A 21817-nucleotide genomic window follows, 5' to 3' on the forward strand; every position below is an offset into this window, starting at 1 on the left:
GTGAGACACAGACATTTGAATACGGTTCACACACTGAGATGCAGCCAGTGTGCTGAGGAGAAGAGCACTTGGAGGAAAAGCCTGCAGTGCTTGCTGTGGTAATTCATGGAGTCATACTGTTGGATTGAACATGTTTAGAATGCTTATTTCAAGTAGGACACATGGTAAAAGCACTTTGGGAGTTTTTGAGCTCACAGGCTGTGTCTTTCCTTTTCTGTACAGGGAGGACCTGGGTCAGCGGGGGCCAAAGGCGAGAGTGGCGATCCTGGTCCTCAGGTAACAGCGGAGGCATCTTCGCTCATTTCATTATTGCCTTTACATTATCTATTATGACAAAGGGAATATCAGAGGGTCTCAATTGTGCTACTTAAAGCATGCATCCCCTCTGTTACTGTTTATTTAATTAAGGTGATTGGTACATTTTAGGTGTACGTAATGATCACACCAATTGTAGGGAATTTGTTCCTGTACACGGTACACTTTGATTCTTCTGTTTTCCCCACTGTCTTTCACTCCCTTCAACTCTTCTTCCATCATTTACAAAAGTTTTGTTTCTACTTTGTTCTTTCTTGCCTTCTTTCCTTTTTCCCTTCCTCAAGCCTAGTTCTACTTCCCATTTGAATAATTTCCTTCCTATTTTCTTTCTTAAAGTATTTAGTACAAGGTCTACAGGGTCTCACTACACTGCACTGATCAGACTCTTAGTGATCCTCTTGTTTTGAGCCTCCCATGTGCTGGGATTACAGGCACGCACCACCATGACCAGTCCCAGTCACCCTCAGTGTGCCCTGGGGGCGGAGCCAGCACAGTGTGCCAGGGATCAAATCCTGATCCCTGCATGTGCCTAAGTCTGCAGAGCTATCTGGTCAGCTTCTTTCCTCCCTGTTTTATAGTATGTATTTATACATTTTGGTCCTCACAGCAGAGAAACAATGGGATATTTATACATGTGGGTCTGACTGATTTCGCTTAAGCATATGGTCTCAGAGTCCATCCATTCACCCATAAATTCCTGGCGTTCATCTGTCTTTATGGCCAACCCAGAATGCCACTGTATAAAGTAAGCCATGTCTTCTATACCCATCACCCATGGATGGACATTTGGGCTGTTTCCAAGATTGAAGTATTACACACCGTGCCGCTATAAACATGGGTGTGTGTATATCACCCTGGTGGGAGGCTTTTAATACATTTGGACAGACACCAAGAAGGGGAGCAGCTGAGTGAAATGGAACCTCCAGTTTCACTTTTCTAGGAATCTCTGCACTGATTTTCACAATGGTTGCTCCAGTCTACACACCCACTAATAGTGGAGAAGGGTTCCTTTTTCCCTACAAGTACCCCAACATTTGTTATTGGTTGATTTCTTGATATTCTTTCTGGAGTTAGATAGAATCTCAATGCTGTATTAATTTGCATCTTGCAAATGGCAAGTGGTATTTCATTGATTTTTTTTATACATTCATTTGCCATTTGCATGTCTTCACTTTAGGTATGTGTGTTTATTTCAGGTGCTCATTTTTTCTATTGGGTCTTCAAGTTTTAGGGTTATGACTGCTTTGAGTTCTTTTTTATAGTCTAAAAAATAGCCTTTTGTGTGAAGAACAGCTGGCAAAATGTTTTCCTACTCTGTGGGTTGTCTCTTCACTCTGTTGGCGATTTCTTTTGCTATTCAAAAGCTTTGTAATAAGGTGGGATCCCACTTGTTGCTTCTTTGTGATAGACCATGTGAGGCTGAGATTTTGATCATGAAATCTTGGCACCATCTATGGCTTCAAGAGTTCCACGTATTTATTGTTTCAGTAGACTTAGGCATGTCTGTTTTAACATTTAGGTACTTGATTTAAATAATAACCAAATTCAGTTGCATAGCTGAATACAAAGTCAACACTAAAGAATCAGTAGCATTCCTATTAAGAAGCTCAGAGTGAGAAATTAGAGAAACCAGACCTTTTATCATAACATCGCAGAAATGAAATATTTGGAAATCAATCTAACAGGAAGTGAAAGATTGTTACAATGAATACGACAGTCCTCTGAAAAAGGGAGATTGAAGAAGGCGTCAGAAAATGGGAAGACATCCTTGCTCTTGAGTAGGAAGAATCAGTGCAATGAAATCGGCCATGCCCTCATCATTACTGTACAGCTTTAATGCAATCCCAATCAAAACACCAATAGCACACCTTACAGAATTGGGGAAAACAATCCTAAAATTCATTTGAAAATGAAAGAGACTTAGAATAGCAAAAACATCTGTGGGTAACAAAGGGAAGGCAGGGGATGTCACAATCCCTAAATTGAGATTGTACTTAAAAGCTACAAAAACAGCATGGTCCTGGCAAAAAGCAGACTCAAAGGTCAGTGAAACAGATTAGAAGATGCAGAAACAACTCTAAACACACTCAGCCACTTATCTTTGACAGAGAGATGAGACACATTCACTGGAAGAAAGATAGCCTCTTTAATTAATGGTACTGAGAAAACTGGCTTTCCATATCCTGAAGACTAAAATTACATCCCCTCTTTTAAGTGCGAACTCTTGATTGGCTCTTTGATTGATAGTAACTTTGTTAATTTCACAATAATTTACATTGTGGCTAGAGGCAAGCTTGGAAGTAATAAAACTTCACAACACTTCTGCAGAGCAAGACAGAAGACAATCCACTCTGCGCTGCCTGGATTTTCTTCACATCTGTATTTTGGTGGAGTAAATTTGGCACAGTGTGTTATTAAGGTTGTTTAATATATTTAACAGAAACTAAATTCTAAGCCTTCTCAGAGGTGAGAAAATTAAGAGAAATTGAGTACATGCGAGCTGAGTATTTTTCAGTGCTGCATTAGATTGATAAGATACTGAATTAAAAGTGCTTTTAATGACTATGAAATCACTACATTATACATTATGCATTATCTTGAAAATAGGAAAGCAAAAGTGACTTTTAAAACTACTTTGGTGAGGGCTGGGGGGTATATAGCTCAGTGACATAAGTGCCTGCCTGGCACAATGTCTTGAGTTCCCCCAAAATACCATTCATTTATAGATGAAAATATTTCCTAAGATATTGGGCTGCAGGGGCTCTTCAACAGTTATCCTTTCACTTTTTTGTTCTTTATAATTTTATTTGAAAAACAATATCAGGAAAAATTAAATATGTTTTGCCAGTAACACAAAAGCCATGTATCTCCATATCACCAAAACTATATATGTAAGTTTACAGCCACCAGTAATCCTGAAACCATTAGAGTAGAAACCCTTCCATAACTCCAAACACTTTCTTGGGCTCTTCCTTTTATAGTGGACCCTTCCTTTTGACTCCTAATACCTGGTGAACTCTGAGTGTACTCCTCCGTTTTGCATTTTTGACATCCTACGGGCTTAGGCCTGATGTGCCCTTAGGAGAGGAGCTTTTTTCCCTAGTCTAAGGCTCTGAGACTCAGCACACTGGGGTGTGTCTGCAGAGCCTTCCTTTGGATGCACATTGTTTTCTGAGTGTGTGAATGCATCACTGTTTATTTTAAAATCAGAAGAGTCCTAACAGTGCTGATGAAGACAGTTGGTAGACTCAAAAATGGCAGTCTTCTTATTCATGTTTGTTAACATTGCCACAAAAAGACGGAAAATGTTTGTAGGTGAGCTGGGAATTATATAGAACTATTTAAAACATAGTACATGCAGTTCTACAAATTTATTCTTCTATAGTTTATAAACTTTTTTTTTTGTACTTAGGACAGGGTACAGGGTGTACAGGGTTTCACTGCATAGATCAGACTCTTAGTGATCTGCCTGTTTACAGCCTCCCAAGAGCTGGTATTACAGGCATGCGCCACCACGCCCAGTCTCAGTTGCTGTCTCAGTGCTGCCCCAGGGGCAGGGCCGGCAGAGCAGACCCTGGGATCAAACTCCCAGCCCTGTGTCTGCCTAACCAAGCTCTTTAATCCACTGAGCTTCTTGGCTAGCCAAATAAACTTTTTAATTCTAACTCTTTATAAAACATGTGAACATATTTCCTTCATTGCCTGAGACCAAAGACAGAGATGTACTATCAAAGGAAAGACCATTTTCTTCAAAATGTAGCAGCATTTATCATGTTACTATTGATCCTTGCCTTCTGACTGTGTTCAGGTTAGAGAATTTCCACTGAAACATATTTTTAAGTTTATTTTTTATTGGTCCATGTTTTTATTTTAAATAGAAACTATAAAAACAATGATACAGAATAAGATGGTGAGAAATTAACAGTGGTTAGTATATTGCATATTGCCCAGATTACAACATATAAGCAACATTTTTTGGAACTTTAGTCTTTACCTCTGCTTGCTATATAATCTTAAATTTATGCTTTTAGTATCAATATTTTATAGTGATTCTATTTGTAATTTCAAATGTGGATTTCATTCTTTACCATATTCCTTATGTATTTATTTAAATTGTTACAAAAGAAGAGTATATAAAGATCTATATTATATTTATATTGAACTACCTTTGGTCAATTATTAATTTTGCTGTAGTTCTATATAAAAATTTGTGTATCCATCTTTGCTAAACTACAGTCAAAATGGATCAAAGATTTAAACATTAAAACAGAAACACTAAATACCCTGGAGATAAATGTAGGTAGACATAGGGGTAGGTAGAAAGTTTATCAACAGAAACAAAATGGCATGGGAAGTACCTCAAAGGATCACCAACTCAGATCTCATTCTTTTAAATAGTTTCTTCATGTCACAAAAATCACCGACAGAGTAAAATGAAAACCCACAAACTGCAAAAAATTATAGCCAACTGCCCCTCTGACATGCCTTCTATCTAGAACATATATAGAATTTTTAAAAACCAGGCATCCAAAATTTAAAGACCCAGTCCAAAAATGGGCATTTGAGATGAATATACACTTCTCAGATGAATAAATGAAAATGTCAAAAAATATATGAAAAAATGTTCAACATATTGGTCATTCGAAAAATGCAAATATAAACAACTCTGAGATTGCATCCCAGAAGGAATGACTATTATTGAGAAGTCAGCTAATAACGCTTGCTGGAGGGCATGTGGGGAAAAGGAACTCTTCCCTCCGTTGGCGGGAGTGCAGACTGGTACAGCCACTATCGAAATCAGTGTGGGGATTCCTCAGAAAACTAGCATTAGAGGTCCCATTCAAGACGGCCATTCCCTCCCTTGGTATTCTGCCAGGAGAACTGAAAACATCATGCGATAGTGATTTATGTGGACCAAAGTTAGGAGTGGCACCATTTGTCACAGCTAAATCTCGGGAACAACCCAGATGCCCATCAACTGAGGAATGGATAAAAGGTGTGGTGTTTTCGCACAATGCAGTGTTATTCAGCTACAAAAGGATAAATTTGAGGTTTTTATCAGTAAATAGATGCAACTAGAGACCATACTCTTAAGTGAAATAAATCAGACCCACATGTGCAAACATCGTATTGTCTCCTTAGTGTGAGAACCTGAAAGAGTAAATAAAATCTGAGGGTACAACAGATACTGTGAGAGAGAATGAGCCTGCTTCAAAGGAAGGGATTTCTGAGCGAGAAGGGGGACAGGGGAAGGCCTGGGGAATGGCGTGGCAGTGTGTGTAAGCAGGGTGGTTCGGGCAGTTGCACTGTGGTCTGGGGAATGAAGCAGTTAATGCTGTTTTTTTCTTTTTTCTTTTTTGGTCTTCTTTTTTCAGTTATTTTTCCTTTTTCTCTCTTAATTTCATATAACTTTTTTCTTTCTTCCAATTTTGTGTGCATGTATCTGGTAATGTGAACATCTAATTTAGAGACACTATACAATACAACAAATATTGTCAAATTCATATTTTGTTTAGTGACATTCTATATCATTTTATTTATTTATTTATTTTCGGAACCGGGGATTGAACTCAGGCCTTTGTGCTTGCCAAGCAAGCGCTTATTCTACTGAGCTATCTCCCCAGCCCCAATATCATTTTAAATTTTTCTGTTTTAATAGTATTTTGTACTCTTTAAAAAATAAAAACAAAAAGTTATGTAGTGATATAGATAAAACATTTTGTTGTTTTGCTATTAAATAGAATACAAATGCTGAGTGTCTTTAAGGTTAAATCTGGCTGGGGCACAGTAAAAGTAGAGTGGTCCTCCAGCATTTTGCTAAGGGCATATGGTTGATGAAATACCAGTGTGCAGTAGGCACTGTTCTAAGTTGCAAGAGTAGTTGGAACAGATTTTGTTGGCAGCTTTAGCAGTTCACAGACTAATAAGAGAGTCATCTATGAGAAAAAGCAATTATAGGCTCGTATGGTGAGTGCAAGGAAAGACAGTCTGTAGGGATATCTAAAAAGTGAAGAGAAAGCGAAGGGAAATACTTGGAAAGAAGAAAAATGTGACAGATTGTTAAGAATATGTTCAGAAATGTAAAATGCATGATATTGAGAACAAAATAAGTAAGAGCATTGGTAAAATTTAAATTATTTCATTATTATTTCTTTTGTTCAACTTACATTGCATGTCTACTTGTGAGTTTAGTAATATGACCTTTTTAATGTAAGAAGACATTTTAAAAATGATTCCCTTGTCTTCTGCTCTACCTAAATTTTTACATGGAAATAAATTAAACGTGTCTACATTAGCAAGTCAAGAGAGTATCAGTTTCTGAGCGATTTTATTGCTGTTATTATGTTGGTGATCAGAAATTCTGCAACAAGATATGACTGTGATGTTTTTATATAGGGCCCTCGAGGTGTCCAAGGTCCCCCTGGCCCAACAGGAAAACCTGGAAGAAGGGTATGGCAGGTTCTCGTCGTGTGTTTGGAGGGTTGTCTGCAGCGATCAGGGAGTCCGCTTCCCGCTGCTTTGCTCTGACACATGCGCTTGCCTGAGTTCTGCTCTTGGCCTTGTCAGGGTCGTCCGGGTGCAGACGGAGGAAGAGGAATGCCCGGGGAGCCTGGATCAAAGGTCAGGAGCACAGATCTTTGTGTGGTCAGCTCTCATGTGTCATTTTACCCTGGAGAAGTTGAATTTTAGAATAAAATTTCTAGGTGTGAAATGATACTCAGTGTTCAAATTACATTGCAGATCTAAGTAGAGAGGTGCTGATTACAGTGATTGTGATTTCACAGGGAGACCGAGGGTTTGATGGACTTCCAGGCCTGCCAGGAGACAAGGGTCACAGGGTAAGCCGCGTGCATTGCTGTGCCTCAGAGCGTGACGGGACGTTACGCAGTGTTGCAGTAGTGCGGATAGCTCACTTAAGAAATCTGAAGGAGGTAATTCAAGCATTTGTAAGCCTGTGACTTTGAAGAAAAATAGGTAAAATTTTGTGGTAGTAATTGTGTTTAGACATAAATGCTTCTGAAAAAAAAAAAAGGCGCCCCTGCGTGCTAAAATAAAGCAAGGCGGGACCTCCATGTTCACGTCTGTGGAAAAGCTTATGGCAGTAGAAGTGTGCAGATGCCGTTTTTCACCTCATTTTTGATAATTTTTGCATTCCATCTGTGAAAACAATCAGAAGAAGATGTCCATAGGCCGCCTTTCATGAGCAGTGATTTACGGACAATGTATTACTTCTTCGTGATGCGAGTTTTCATTCCAAGTCACGAGCTTATAATTTGCGGAACCAGTCACCATGCCAAGTAGAACTCTAGTGGGTAATGAGTGGGGAAATTAAGTGCAAAGGCAGCTTCTCAAAAGAAAAAAAGGATGAGCTTAGGCTGTATACATCGCCCCGGGGGCGGGGCCGGCAGGGCAGGCCCTGGGATCGAACCCCCAGCCCCTGCGCCTGCTTGAAGGCACTTTAATCTGCTGAGCTATTTGGCCGGCCCTTAACCTTACTATTGTGTAGAGAAATAATTACTGTATGTCCAGTATGTGTGAATATAAATATAAAATTGTCTTTTTTAAATAAAAGCAAAATTCTTTTGGAATTCTTGAATTGTTCTGATTTAAACAAATTATTTAGAAGTAGAAAATATTTAGTTAACAGCATTATAGTATAGCCATGCTTGAAATGATATGAAAATAATTTTTAATGCTTTATCCTGTAATAGTTAAGTGTCTGAAAATTATTTTGGGCAATTATTTTACTTAAAGTTTTTGTATTGAATTTTGAGGAAATACAGTTTTTTCTACTATACTAATAAGGAAAAATCCAGAGAGTTAAAAACTATGATTTATTTAGGAAGTCCTGGAAGACAGAGCCCAAGTTGTCCTTGTAAATGTCCATCTGTGTTTGGACAAAGTGTCTCCTGGGAAGACTTGTAAATACTTTGCTTGTCTCATACGCTAACTGTATTTTTCATGTTTTAGGGAGAAAGAGGCCCCCAAGGTCCTCCTGGTTCTCCTGGTGATGATGGAATGAGGGTATGTTAATAGTTCATTTCTTTATGGCATACTCAGGATTAAACATTGGAGGACAAAACCATGTTGAAAAGATAAGGTGTGTAATCACCCTGCCCTTTATTCATCAATGACAGGGAGAAGATGGTGAAATCGGGCCAAGGGGTCTTCCAGGTGAAGCGGTGAGCAGTGTTTCCTTTCTTTTCAAATGATAACATTCTTCCTTTGATGAGCAATGACTCATATCACACAGGTCGGTAGTGCAGTCTTTTCTAAATTTACACGGTCAATGTTGTGTTAAAAGAGTAAGAACAGGACTTCTTTTATTATAAAGAAAATCCAAGAAATTTGAGAGAAAAAATGTGGAAAATAACATCTTACCAGTAACAAATTTACCTGTTTTTTTCATTTGAATACTATAAGTAGGTCCAGTTTCTATTTATGTATTTAGGATTAGTGGTTTATTTTTTATTACAAGAGAATCAACAGAAGGAAAGACTTTGTAAGCATATATAGAGATTTTTTTCTATCAGATACTAAGCATCAGTAAATTGAACCGGGTAGATTTACTCACAGCATGCTCTCGAGAACTGGAATAGGAAATGTCCTAGTTCTAGTCCTACTTTGCTCAGGATGGAGGCTGTCAAGTTAGATGTCAAATACATATTCAAGGAATTGGAGCAGGAGGCAGAAGAATCAAGTTTAAATAGTAAGACATTTAGAATTCTCTTAGCAAGGCCTGATGGCACATGCCTGCGTTCTCAGCACTGTGGAGAACTGTGGCCAGATGATGGAAAGTTCAGGCCTCCCCAGGGCAGCTGAGAGATAGGAAGACCTTGTCATAAGAATGAGTGAATGAATGAACCAATGAACGAGTAAATAAATAAATAAATAAGTGGTTCAGGATGTAGCTCAATCCCTACCACCCCTCTCCCCTCAAAACCTTGTATTGAAATCTAGTGTCTTGTTCGATCATTGGTGTGTGTTTGCATTCCCGATGGCTGCGTTCCTTGGGGGCCTTGGAACATATGCATAGCACACATTTTTCTCATCCCCTTCTTCTCCCCTCTTTCTCTCTTCCTTTTGTCTCTTATTCCCTTTTTCCAAAAGACTTATCTCTCTGTTTCCTATTGTTGTTTATTTTACTCTCCATTCAAAAGAAACCATAAGATAGATTGTGTCTGATTTATTTCACTTAATATCATGATCTCAAGATAAATTTATTTTTTTACAAATGATTTGTTTATTCTCTCTTATGTCAGAGTAGTATTCCATTGGGTATGACTTTCAATTTCTTTATCCATTCATTGTTGATATTGAGATTTAGGTCTTGTTATTTATGCTGCTCTGTACATGGCTCTATCTATCTATCTATCTATCTATCTATCTATCTATCTATCTCTGTAATGTGATGATATCTTTAACTGTTCCAAGAAGTTACCTAGACGGGAACAGGTTGCATCAAATTGAATTTCTAGTTGAGTTTTTGAGGAATCTCCATGTTGAGTTCCGTAATGGTTATGTTCATTCACACTTCCACGAACAATGCAGAAGGCTCCTTTCCCAAAACTCTCAGCTTTGTCGACATTTGGTGGTGTTTGACTTCTTGATGTTGGCTGTTCTTTCTGGACTAACATGGAATCTCAGTGGTCTTTTAATTCACATTTCTCTGCTGGCAAGAGCTGTTGAATATTTCTTCATGTTTTTATTGTACTTCTTAGAAGTCTGTATTTATTTTAATTATCCGTATTTTGACTGAATCCTTTTTGGAGGATCTGACGTTTTTGAGTTCTTCATATATTCTATGTACTAGATTCTATCCAAGAAATGGCTGGAAGACATGTGATTCACAGAATAAAATAAAGCATACAGAAACAACTCCAGGGCATTCAGCTAGCTGATCTTTGACAAAGGGGACAAAAGCATATCCCGGAGAAAAGACAGTCACTTTTGCAAATGATGCCTGGAAAATTGATTACTCACATGTTAAAGAATGAACTTGGACCCATATCTCTCATCATGTGTGAAAATAAAATCAAAATCCTCAAAAGTCTGAATATTAAAGCTGAAACACTTCTTTATGAAAAGATAAAATCGCTAATTCTCGTAGATGTATTCAAGAACTTCCTGAACAGAGCCCCAGTTGCACAAGAGGTAGTACCAGCAGTCATCAAATTAAAGTGTTTCGGCACAACACAGAAATATTTAGCAGAGTGAAGAGCAACCTATAGAATGGGGAAAAATACAAGCTCTTCCCTAGAGGACTAATGGCTAGAAAATTTTTTCCATAATCTTCTCTTCATGTATCGCTGTCTAGTTGCTGGTTTTCTTTTCTCTTAAAAAATAGTCTTCCACTTATAAAATAAATAAGAATCAGGGTTCTTCTGTTTGTACAGTATAGCTGATGAGTAGTAAAATTCAGTGTTGCCATTCAAATCCAACACAAAGTGATGTATTGAACTATTTTCTCTCTAAAACTTTCCCAAGTGATTCATATGTAAATTTATGGAATCAAAGTTACATAGTTTTGTATGAAGACTTGTACATTCAGGCTTTTGGCTTAATATAATCACTAGGTATTTATGTTCCACAAAAATGACATTTAAATATCATTTTTAGTATATAAAGCGAAGATGTGCAAATATCTTGCCCCAGATAATATATTCAGATTTTTTCAAAGGAAAAAGCAAGTCTTTTGAAGGCATTTCTCATGAGGTCATGCATTTGCTTTATTTCCTTCCTAGGGCCCACGAGGTTTGCTAGGACCAAGGGGAACCCCAGGACCTCCAGGACAGCCTGTATGTATTCCTGGGAGCATTCTGGATTTTCCAGGGGTGGCTTATTGCTGGACTAATACAGAACACCTCTTAGTAGCTACTTAAGCAGAAAGCATCTTGGTATATTTGAATTCTAAGGATGCTGCCTATCAGTTTAACTGATCATACCATTCTTGATTTTTTTCCTTTGTTTTATTTGCCTTGTGGTTTTTATTGTGAAACCTATCAAGTGAAGCCAATGCTATATTCTCTCCAATCTGGGCCAGGACAGCAGAGGCTAGGCCTTGTCTCATTCTCTTTACACTCTACAACCCATCTTAAGTTAGTCTTGCAAAAGATTTCTAGTGACATTGGGCAAGTGTATGTCATGGTGTTAGAGATGGATTTTTAAAAAAGATGTTTTACTTTAGCACTTAAATTTTTAAACAAACATAGCCCTGTTTTTCTTTCTCCACGTAAGGGTATTGCAGGTGTAGATGGCCCCCCAGGACCAAAAGGGAACATGGTATGTAGCAAACATTTTAAATTCATCTCTAGTCTAATGCTAACCACTGGTTAAACTTAAAATGAACATTTATAAGACTTTTCTAAATGCAGTAGCAATTGCTGGCATTGATGTTTTGTAATATTTTATAAATTCTCTTGATGGGAAACTGATTTGGGGGCTATTTTTTCAGATCAGAAGAGGAAAAAATAACTATATTGGGTGCACAAATAGCCATATTAAGCACTGTGTTTTCTGCTGCAGGGTCCCCAAGGAGAGCCTGGACCTCCAGGCCAGCAAGGAAATCCTGGACCTCAAGTAAGTCTAGGCCATTCAGTTCTTTTGAGCTAACAGGTAAGATAGTATTTTTTTTCACAACAAAATAGACAGCCTCAACATTTTTGGAAGTAGAGTTAAATATGTTAGAAATGTTAACATTGAGAGATTTTTTTCTCTTTTGATTTTTAATTTGAGCAAACTTGCAGAGGCCCCATTTCCAGGAGAAAAGTGAGTCACTCAGCATTTGGGGAGTGCAGAGTGAATCCCCAGCCTGCATGCAGGCACTGAGTAGTATCCCTTACAGTCTGGCTGCAAGCGGCGGCGTAGCTCGTGGAAAACTAACGGAGCTCCAGAAGGCTCCAGGGAGTGCAGGAATTCTGCATACTTGTACACACATTTTCAAAACACACTTTGTATGTCATAGATGCTTAAGAAATTGCTATTTGGAAAGTATATTGTGATTCATGATGTGAAATAAATTCTTTTAAAATAGGGTCTTCCTGGTCCACAAGGTCCAATTGGTCCTCCTGGTGAAAAAGTAAGTCACCCTTTTTCTGGGAATCTCTGGTGAACAAGTATGGGGTTAACAACTTGTGGCCTTCTGTTTTTGATATCTGCTTGAGTAGCCCAGAACATAAACTATTCTGAAATTAAACCTTGACTATACAATGTGAGTGGAATTAATGTATCTTTAAAATACAAATGATAAAGGCCGGCAAGATAGCTCAGCAGACTAAGTAGCAGCTTAGACAAGCACAGGGACCGATGTTCCATCCCTGACATCGTAGCAGCCCTGTCCCCATCCCGGACTCACTGACTTGGTAACCAGGACCCAGCATGGTGGCGCACGCCTGTAATTCCAGCACTGGGGAGGCTGAAAACTGGAGGATCACTAAGAGGCCGAGCTGCATAGTGAGACCCTGTACCAAATGCATAAAAAAAAGAGAGATTTTACATCATTATCACTTAGACAGCTTCCTAATGTGAAATTCTCAGCTGTATTAACTGCAGAAACCTACTGGTATGAGTAACTGCTCTTCTTCATTTTGGCTCTCCTTTTCTTTCCTATTGCTTGAAAAAATATGACTTATTACAAAGGGTTTATTGCAGGATCTGATTAAAGAGATAGTTGTGAGAGATTGTCCATATATAAATTTTCCATTTATTCATACTTATTTTTCATGTAATGATTCAGTATCTGAGTCAAAACAAGAATACATCTCTAATTAAAGAGATATCTTTTTCTTGATATCTGCTGCCAGATTCCCTGTGATTGTATCTTTTTTGTTCGCTGTAGTAGCTACTGTGTAATTATCAGCTAGTTTTTTGTAAAGTTTTTCCTTTTTGTGTATTTATATGAGCATTCAACCTAAGAAGAAAAAAATTAAAGTATGACTTAAAGATCATGAAAAGTTCCGTGTTTTAAGTGTATAAGGAAATTCAGATGTATGTCACAACTTAACTTTTAGATAATCTGTGTAACTCTGGAAAGAATCCTGTGTCGCTGATTCCAGTCCTGACCTAGACAACAACTCATTTGGTGTCTGTCTGTGTAGATTTGCTATTCTTGCATATTTCGTAGAAATGAAATCTGTAAATGCATTTAATACTTCACTGTAGTCACATGACAGAATATAATACATATATGACCTTTATGTCTAGCTTCTTTCATTTGTTTTAATGCTTTTGAAATTTGTCCATGTTATAGCATATATTGGCACTTTGATCCTTTTTATTGCCAGGTAGTATTACATCCTGAGTTCTGTTTACCCAGCAGTTGATGGTCATTTGGGTAGTTTATAGTGCTGTCTTTAGTCCATAAACTAGTGCTGCTGTGGACACTATTTACACATCACTCTTTGCACAGCAGTGTTTTTATTCAATTTTGGTAAATACTTAAAAGTGGTTATTCTTATGGAAATTATGTTTGACATTTTAGGAAGCTTCCAAGCTGCTTTCCCAAAGTGGTTGTGTTATTTTTTCCACCAATAATATATGAATATACTAGGTTCTTCACAGCCTAACAAATACTTGATATTTTCTCCCTTTACAATGGTCATACTATTTGGTGTGAAATGGTATCTCATTTTGGTTTTAATTTACATCTCTGACCTGTAGTGATGTGATGTTGAGTATTTTTTCACATGGTCATTGCCATTTTTATTAAGTTTTGCTCAAATAGCTCTTCAAAATCCCAGGTAGTGGTTTTCTTTTTTTTTTTTTTTTGTGGAACTGGGGATTGAACTCAGGATCCTGCACTTGCCAGGCAAGGCACTTATTCTACTGAGCCATCTCCCCGGCCTCTCAGATAATGTTCTAATTAGATTATTTATTTAATTATGGAGTTGTAAGAGAAAAAGTCTCATTTAAATGATCAGTAAAGTTCTTTACTTTTTGGAATGTTTTCTGTACAGTTGCAGTATAGAATCACTATTGGAAAATGTGCTATGATTTCAAGGTTCTAAAGGTGATTTTAATCCTGAAAATTTTCTTTTGGGCCCTCTTATCTATTATATTATTTTATCATAATCATATTCTATTATAGATTGTATTTGAATCATGTACTTATTAAATACTGTATGCTATAATTTTATTATAAACACACTGGATCATTAAGAGGTATATGACTTTTGGGAAACTTGGTATACCCATGTCCTTCTTGCTTAGCTAGCGGTAAGGTAGAATTTGGTTCACTCTACTCTGATGGTAAGAAGAGAACCGCCTTCAGTACATGCTTAAGCCTGAACGTTGGCCTCTCATCTGAGCATGCCCAACTTGTAAATCCAAAGATGGTCTTTTCTATCAAAACCAGACAGGGACTCAAGAACGAGAAGGATACACATTTTACTTATATGGTATTTATGTTATGTATTTTGTATTATATTTATGTCAAAAAGTAGGCTCTGGTTTTTTGTTTTTTTTTCTTTTCTGGTTTTTTGCCCTGTATTTTAGGAAAGGGTCAACAGGGCCTTCAAAGTGTCTCACTACTAGATCGGACTCCTAGTGATCCACCTGTTTACAGCCTCTCAAGTGCTGGGATTACAGGCATGCACCACCACGCCCAGGCTCATTGGCTGTCTCAGCGTGCCCCGGGGGCAGGGTGGGCATGGCAGGTTGGGCTGGCCCCTGCGCCTGCTTGCTGAGCATATTTGGCTGGCCCAAACTCTATTTTAAGTTTTTAAATACATTATGGTCTGTTTACTTCAGCTGAAGAGCTTGCTTTCCAAAACTTGATGAATAGGAATTCTTAACAATTACATAGTATAATCCAACATTTAATAAATGTCATTTGCCCTACATTTTCAAGAATTCATCTAGATATTGTTTGTATAACCTGTGTTTTTATTATGTTTGTGATAAAATAGCTCATAAAGTTAGAGAATCAAAATTATGAAGGAAATTATTCTTTTGTTATTTTTAACGAATACATGGACTATTTCTTATGATATAATTTATGGGCTGAGCATTCGCTTCATTTATATGAAATAGAAGGACCTGTTTGTGGACTTGATTCATTCAGGGTGCATCTTCGTCAACACTAACACGTGGTGCTGTCTCAGTGATTCATTCATACAAAGCGGAAAATGCATATAAGTCGCTTAACGTAATGTAGAGAAGCACTCCAAAAACTCTTACTGTTTTATTGAAATCTAAGAAGTAGGATATACACTCATTGCTACTCCCGTGCCTCTAGAGAAACAGGAAGCACTTTCAGTAGCGGGAGGAGCATTCTGCCCTCAAGGAACTCCCACTGTAGAGCAATTAATGGGTTTCCGTTGGATTAAAAAATCATCTTGTAACACAAGAGTTTTAGTATTTCTTGTTTACTTCCGATATATACTGCATAAAACCCGTGTAGTACTCCTCAGCAAGACTCTGTCATAGGAACATTACATCTCCTGATGATAGTAATTAAGGGGCTAGCTCGGGGCTGATTTTTTTTTTTTTTTATTTAGTTTGTTGAACCATTTTTTATTAACTCAGATTTCCTACAGAGCTGTAAGTTTTGAAAAAGTAATTACACACGCTTTATTCATCATGTACTTTACAAGCCATTGACTTTATCACTGTTGAAGCAATAATGATGTTGTATAGGACTGTGGGTACAAGCAATGTTAAAGACATGGTCTGGGAAATTTCACATCTGAACCTAAATAACTGAGGATCCCAGCAATTCACAGATGACCTTTACAAACACTATATTAGGTATTAATGATTCAAACTTTGCTATAGAGACTTTTAACCAACCACATGGCTTCAAAGTGAACCATGCATCTTACTTTTGTATTTGACAGTCTTTAATTCATGTGTGTGGTGTGCTCTACACTTGACACGGCCGTTGTAAAAATGAATTAAGTGTCTGGGTTGATTTTTAGAAGAACCAAGTTCCTTAACAGTAAAATGAATTTAAATGTTTGGCAAACTGGTGCCATTTAAATCCACAATAATTACTTTTACCGAATATTAAATTCTTGGATTGAATATGAGGTTGAAGATTGGTGAATGAAATTCACAGTTTTAAATCCTATCTGAGATATAATCCATTTCAGTTTTAAAGTCTAATTTTTCAATTTAAAGATTACGTTTAATTTTTGTGGCATATTGATTAAATTTATACTTTCCTGTAAAGTTATACTATAAGTCAAAATACATGCAATGAATATCACAAATACTCTCTAAAAATGGAAAATTCTGAACTCTGCTCTGCACTTAGGTGTGTTATGTCTCTCCCTTTCAGAGGTTTCTAAGTCCTCGGTCTTGGCTAGTATGGACCAGTAGACAGCTGTAGCTGAGGACTAGATAGAGATATACTCGCAGCAAAATGCCTGTGCTTCCAGAAAGGATATAACCTTCTGATGCTGATTCTTGCCATCCAGAATTGGCGTTGGTCAAGTTAAATGAAATTTGGATTCCTCTCTGATTGTACACAGATCACAGTGAGCAACTGAGTCAAGTTATCTTTTTGTTGTTTGTTAGTTGCCTATTAGTGCATTTGCTTGCAAACCACAAAATAAATTGATTTTTCTTCATGTCCTATGAAAATAATGTAATTTTTTCACACATTTTAATACTTGGTGGCATCTTGCATCATCACTGTGGAATTGTGGTCATGCGCCAAGGATGTGCCTTGTCTGTGAAATAGATCGCTCAGCAGTTTGAGCCTGCTGCCAGCGTCGCGGTGTGTGCGCGTGCGAAGCCAGCTGCGCGGGCAGTCGCTTGGTGTTGGTGCAGCCAGGAGACACGCCGGCTGAGGGCCTGCGGGACATGCTAGCGCAGCACCGAAGGGCGGTTTCTTTCCTTCTTTTTCTCCTACCCCGACTGCTTCCCTCTCCGTTCCTCCTCCTGTGCTCCTCTCTCTGCCTCTCTTCCTCCTTCGCTTCTCCTTCCTTCTCCTCCAGACTTGGAGTGCTGAGCCTTTTGACATGCGCCTCAGTGAGCTCAGCATGCTGCTTGCCAGTACTTTTTTTTTTTTGTATAAATAGAAAGATTATATTTTAATGATAAAAAGCATAAAATGGTAAACACATAATCCAGCACAGTGGTCACTTTTTATTATCAAAAATTATATGCTATATGCAGTTATATCTCAGTACTCTTATATCTCTGGTTAAATTTTTTCAACATTACAACAAACATGAATATTGAATTACAGTATGACATTATGCTGGTTATGACATAGGTGAGCTAAGCCCTAGAAGAAAATGTAGCTCTGGACATCACTTCAGGACTCATGGTTATATCTCATCTGACACGTCCTAGCATTACTGACAGAAATAGCCAGTGTCTAGCTCTGCAGTACTGTAAGCCCATGGTCTTCTGGTCCATATATTGGCTCTTATTTATTCTTTGAGGTACAGTTCATTCTGGCATTTAAAAACTAATTTGTTAACTTATAAAGGATATGCTTAGTACTACTTAGCAGGATAAAAACTAGAATGTTTTCCTATCTGTTAAATTAATTTTTAATTCTTATATACCATTCTTTTTCTCAAGAACTTTTAAGGGCTGGCCAGATAGCTCAGTGATCTAAAGCTTCTGCTTAGGCAAGCTTGGGCAGGCACAAGGGACTGCGGTTTGATCCCTGGCACCACGTACTGAGCCAGCTCGACCCACAGGGCAGGCTGAGCTGGCAAAAAAAAAAAAAAATAAAAGTTATCTAAATGTTTATTACATATATATAGAAGCAGTTACCTCAAGTTAAAAGTGTCAGTAGTAGTGTAGAGATCCATTTAGTTAGTCATTATTTTCATCTTTTAAAATAAAATATTTTACACTTTTTTTCATCAGGGACCACAAGGAAAACCAGGTCTTGCTGGGCTTCCGGGTGCTGATGGTCCTCCTGTAAGTAATAATTACGTATCTATAAGCATTTCTGTTATTTTCAACAAAGGATTTTATGTGTGTTATGGAGACTATTCAGTTATTAGTAAAATCAGATTGAACCATTAATCAAACACTGACCGCTCTACAGCAGCGCTTCTCAGCACATCATCCCTTCTGTATCGCAAGTCTTTCTTGACTGGCCGTGGCTTCTAGGTAAACGCCCTGGCCTTGCCTGTCGGGACTGCCCGCGTCCACTGTTGCCTTCACTTCCTCCTAAGTCACTAGCTCGGTGAAAAGATTCACTCACCTTTTATTGGGAAAACTTGGAATGTCTTGTGATTTTCTTTTAGCCTTTTACCTTTTCCTGTACCCTGCTGTTTTATACAGAGCATTTTTCTGTCTTGTTTTCTTCTTCAGCTTCCAAGAGTCCAGGAACAGTTCCACAAGAATCACAAATATATTCGATTTTTCTGAAAAGTCCTCAAGATTTAGTGATAGCCTCCTTCTTTAGGAATGTGGTGGTTTCCAAAACGTAGTAACAGATACTATAAACCTTTATGTACTCTTTATTATTATAAAATTATTATTTATGAATTTTGCATTTTAAACTCTTCAGATTTACAAGAGCCAGAATATGAGATTTTTTTCTTCTACTTAATCTCAACAACTTGATTTTTAATTCTGGCTGTGTTTCCAGGTTTCTCATTTACCTGCTTTTGGTGTGTTTCCAAGATGCATGTACATACCTTGAATGATACCAAAACACAAGATAACATGTATTTATTGAGAATGGGGCTAAACTGATAAATACCATGCAGTCTTTTACATGCTTTTCCTGAACTCTTAGAAGAACAACCTATATTTAATGAAATAAGTGTGAGCTTATTATGTTTCTTTCTAAATGCCAGTTTTCAGTGTCATTTAAAAATAGAAATGTTTTTAGAAAAATATTCAATAATTTTTGAAAGAATACCAATGACTTCCAGGTTAAAAAAAATTTTTGAAAGAATAATTAGATCTCAATAGATTTGAACTGAAGGGAAGAATTTTCTAGTTGTAGTATAAGTTACCATTGATATTGGATCTTAACATTTCTACTGAATCTAGGGTCACCCTGGAAAAGAAGGCCAGTCTGGAGAAAAAGGTGCTCTGGTAGGTTGCATAGTATCCACTTAAATGTCCTGTCAGCTTATGTGTAAGAGAAATTTTCTGTATGTTTATAACTTAAATATACATTTTACCTGTGTTCACAATGAGGTATGATATTAGAAGCTACAAGACTATGTTCTCTCTATGTACACGGTTTTACTTTCTGAAGAATTACTTTATAGTGTTTTAATGTAAATTGTGCTCCTGAAATTATTTTTATATAATGAACCAGCATATCTTTTGTTTTTTTTTGGACCTGGGGACTGAACTCAGGCCCTTGTGCTTGCCAGGCAAGCACTTACTCTACTGAGCTATCTCCCCAGCCCTGTACCAGCATATCTTAGATAGGTAACTTTTAAATTTATATTGTAAAACTTACAAAATAGACTCCATTCTGTTTTTTAAATGAATATTCTCATGGCCAAGAGTAGATCCATGTTATGCATTTGTAGTATGAATTGAATGAATACTTAACTATCAAAAATTACTGAATATCCTTTAAAGTGTTCAATGTAACCCAAATTTATCTTATTAGTTCCTGGTAACTTCTAATTAAGAGAATATTTTGTTTTAACAACTACAAAGATATCTAAAATTTAAGAAAACCTTATCCAGTATTAGTAGTGTATGGGGTAACAGTAGCAAAGCACAAACACTTTTGAGTTTTTATAATAGCATTAAAACTCTCATCATTGGTGTAGAAATGCTGTGTTTTGTACGTTCTTCCCTTGCTGCGTACTCGTGAGGGAAGCCGGCCTTGGGAAGCGTGTAGGTTTGAGCGTGATCCTCATGATGGGAATTGACGCAGATGGACTCAGCTTTTAATTTGAGCTCAACTCTGTTGGCTAGTCTATAATTGCTGACTGTAGACAGTAGGCACGGAGAACTTTTTCATGTCAAAAATGTTTGATGTTAATTATCTGATTATCTGCATGTTTTACTAATTTATCTTCTTGCCAGCTTAGGTATTGTATTCATTTTCTGTTGCTGTCACACAGATTACTTAGTCTTGGTAGTTTATAAAAATAGATTTATTTAATTCATATTTTGGGGCTGAAAGATCTAGGAATGAGGGACTTCTGGTGTAGCCTCCTTGCACTGTGTGACAAAATGACAGCTGGCATCACGTGAAGAGCATGTGCAGGAGGAGAGAAAATGATAAGACTGGAAGCCAGAGGTATTCTGGGACTTGGCTTCCTCTTTTATAATAGCCTGTGTGCACAGGATTTAGCCAGGGCTCCATGAAAACTCCAGAATCCTTTCAGAGGGCAGAGCTGTGTCACCTCCCAATGACTGCGCCCTCACCCGGGTCCTCCCCATAGGGATTCAGACTCCTCAGCGTCACTACATGGGAGGCCGGGCTGGAGCACACAGCGCTGCACACCTCCTGCACTCCCTGAGAGTGAGCTTATTTTAGCATCAATGTAACGTATAGTGAATTTGGGGTTAAGAGTGCAGTCACATCGTGTGTTAATCACATCTAACACTTAAAACATTGTACATTCCTTCCAAATCTTTACCAAATATGAATGCTACAACATTTTGGGAGAGCAAAATTATAGAATGTAAAAGAGCCACATTGTCAAGATGTGCATTTAATTTGTAATCCATCTTCTGTAGGGTCCACCTGGCCCACAGGGTCCCGTTGGCTACCCTGGTCCCCGAGGAGTAAAGGTAATACATGTTAAATTGTTTTCACATTAATTTCACTGTGAAATGTAATCAGCTCATGCTCTAATTTCCTCCCCAGGGAGCAGATGGCGTCAGAGGTCTCAAGGGATCCAAAGGTGAAAAGGTAAGATGTAACTAATACGGGATTCTCACTTCCATACAGCTTGGGCATAAATTCAAATGTCTTCAGCACATAATTGATTGCTCATGAATTGCTGTGTGATTCCTTGCACACTGGCCAACCTCAGTCTTACTTTGTACTCTCTCTAGGAAGTGTTTTAGAAAGAAGTAGTTTGTGTCCTGGGATGGGGGCTACATGAGACAAAAGGGGCAGCATACGCCAGAGAGGAAGCGCTGCTTCCCTCGCACCTTTGTCCTCTTGCGTGCGGCTTTGCACATGAGCAGGTTACTGCAAGTTGGCAATGTGCTTACATGCATATAAGAGAAATGGGCTTTCCTCCTTCCACTAAAATGCCTCAGGTTCTTAAAGTAAAATGTAATGTACTGGGAAACCAAAATTAAAAGTATTGTAAACTGAGATAAGGAAAGTTAATTTATATAAGGCTACAGAAAGCAAAACTGGTGCCGGCCAAATAGCTCAGTGGATTAAAGTGCCTACAAGCAGTTGCAGGGGACAGGGGTTCGATCCCTGGGCCCGTCGTGCCGGCTCCACCTCCAGGGTGGGCTGAGACAGTGATTGAGACTGGGTGTGGTGGTGCACACCTGTAATCCCAGCTCTTGGGAGGCTGTAAACAGGAGAATCACCAGTCTAATCTAGTAGTGAGACCCTGAACACCCTGTAGACTCTTACCTAAAA

At 38.0% G+C, this 21817-nt stretch overlaps 1 protein-coding gene across 1 annotated transcript in view; it reads left to right on the top strand.

Annotated features, from left to right (window-relative positions):
• Col11a1 (collagen type XI alpha 1 chain) overlaps positions 1–21817 on the top strand; it is a 229240-nt gene that overhangs the window by 95188 nt on the left and 112235 nt on the right. The window contains exons 16-29 of the mRNA XM_023721700.1: positions 223–276; positions 6712–6765; positions 6883–6936; positions 7101–7154; positions 8287–8340; positions 8454–8498; positions 11061–11114; positions 11554–11598; positions 11842–11895; positions 12350–12394; positions 18145–18198; positions 19288–19332; positions 20950–21003; positions 21080–21124. Of these exons, the coding sequence (XP_023577468.1) occupies positions 223–276; positions 6712–6765; positions 6883–6936; positions 7101–7154; positions 8287–8340; positions 8454–8498; positions 11061–11114; positions 11554–11598; positions 11842–11895; positions 12350–12394; positions 18145–18198; positions 19288–19332; positions 20950–21003; positions 21080–21124 (711 nt within the window). The remainder of the gene's footprint in view (positions 1–222; positions 277–6711; positions 6766–6882; positions 6937–7100; positions 7155–8286; positions 8341–8453; positions 8499–11060; positions 11115–11553; positions 11599–11841; positions 11896–12349; positions 12395–18144; positions 18199–19287; positions 19333–20949; positions 21004–21079; positions 21125–21817) is intronic.

The sequence above is a fragment of the Octodon degus genome, unplaced genomic scaffold (genome assembly GCF_000260255.1).
Source record: "Octodon degus isolate 3935 unplaced genomic scaffold, OctDeg1.0 scaffold00084, whole genome shotgun sequence".
NCBI lineage: Eukaryota > Metazoa > Chordata > Mammalia > Rodentia > Octodontidae > Octodon > Octodon degus.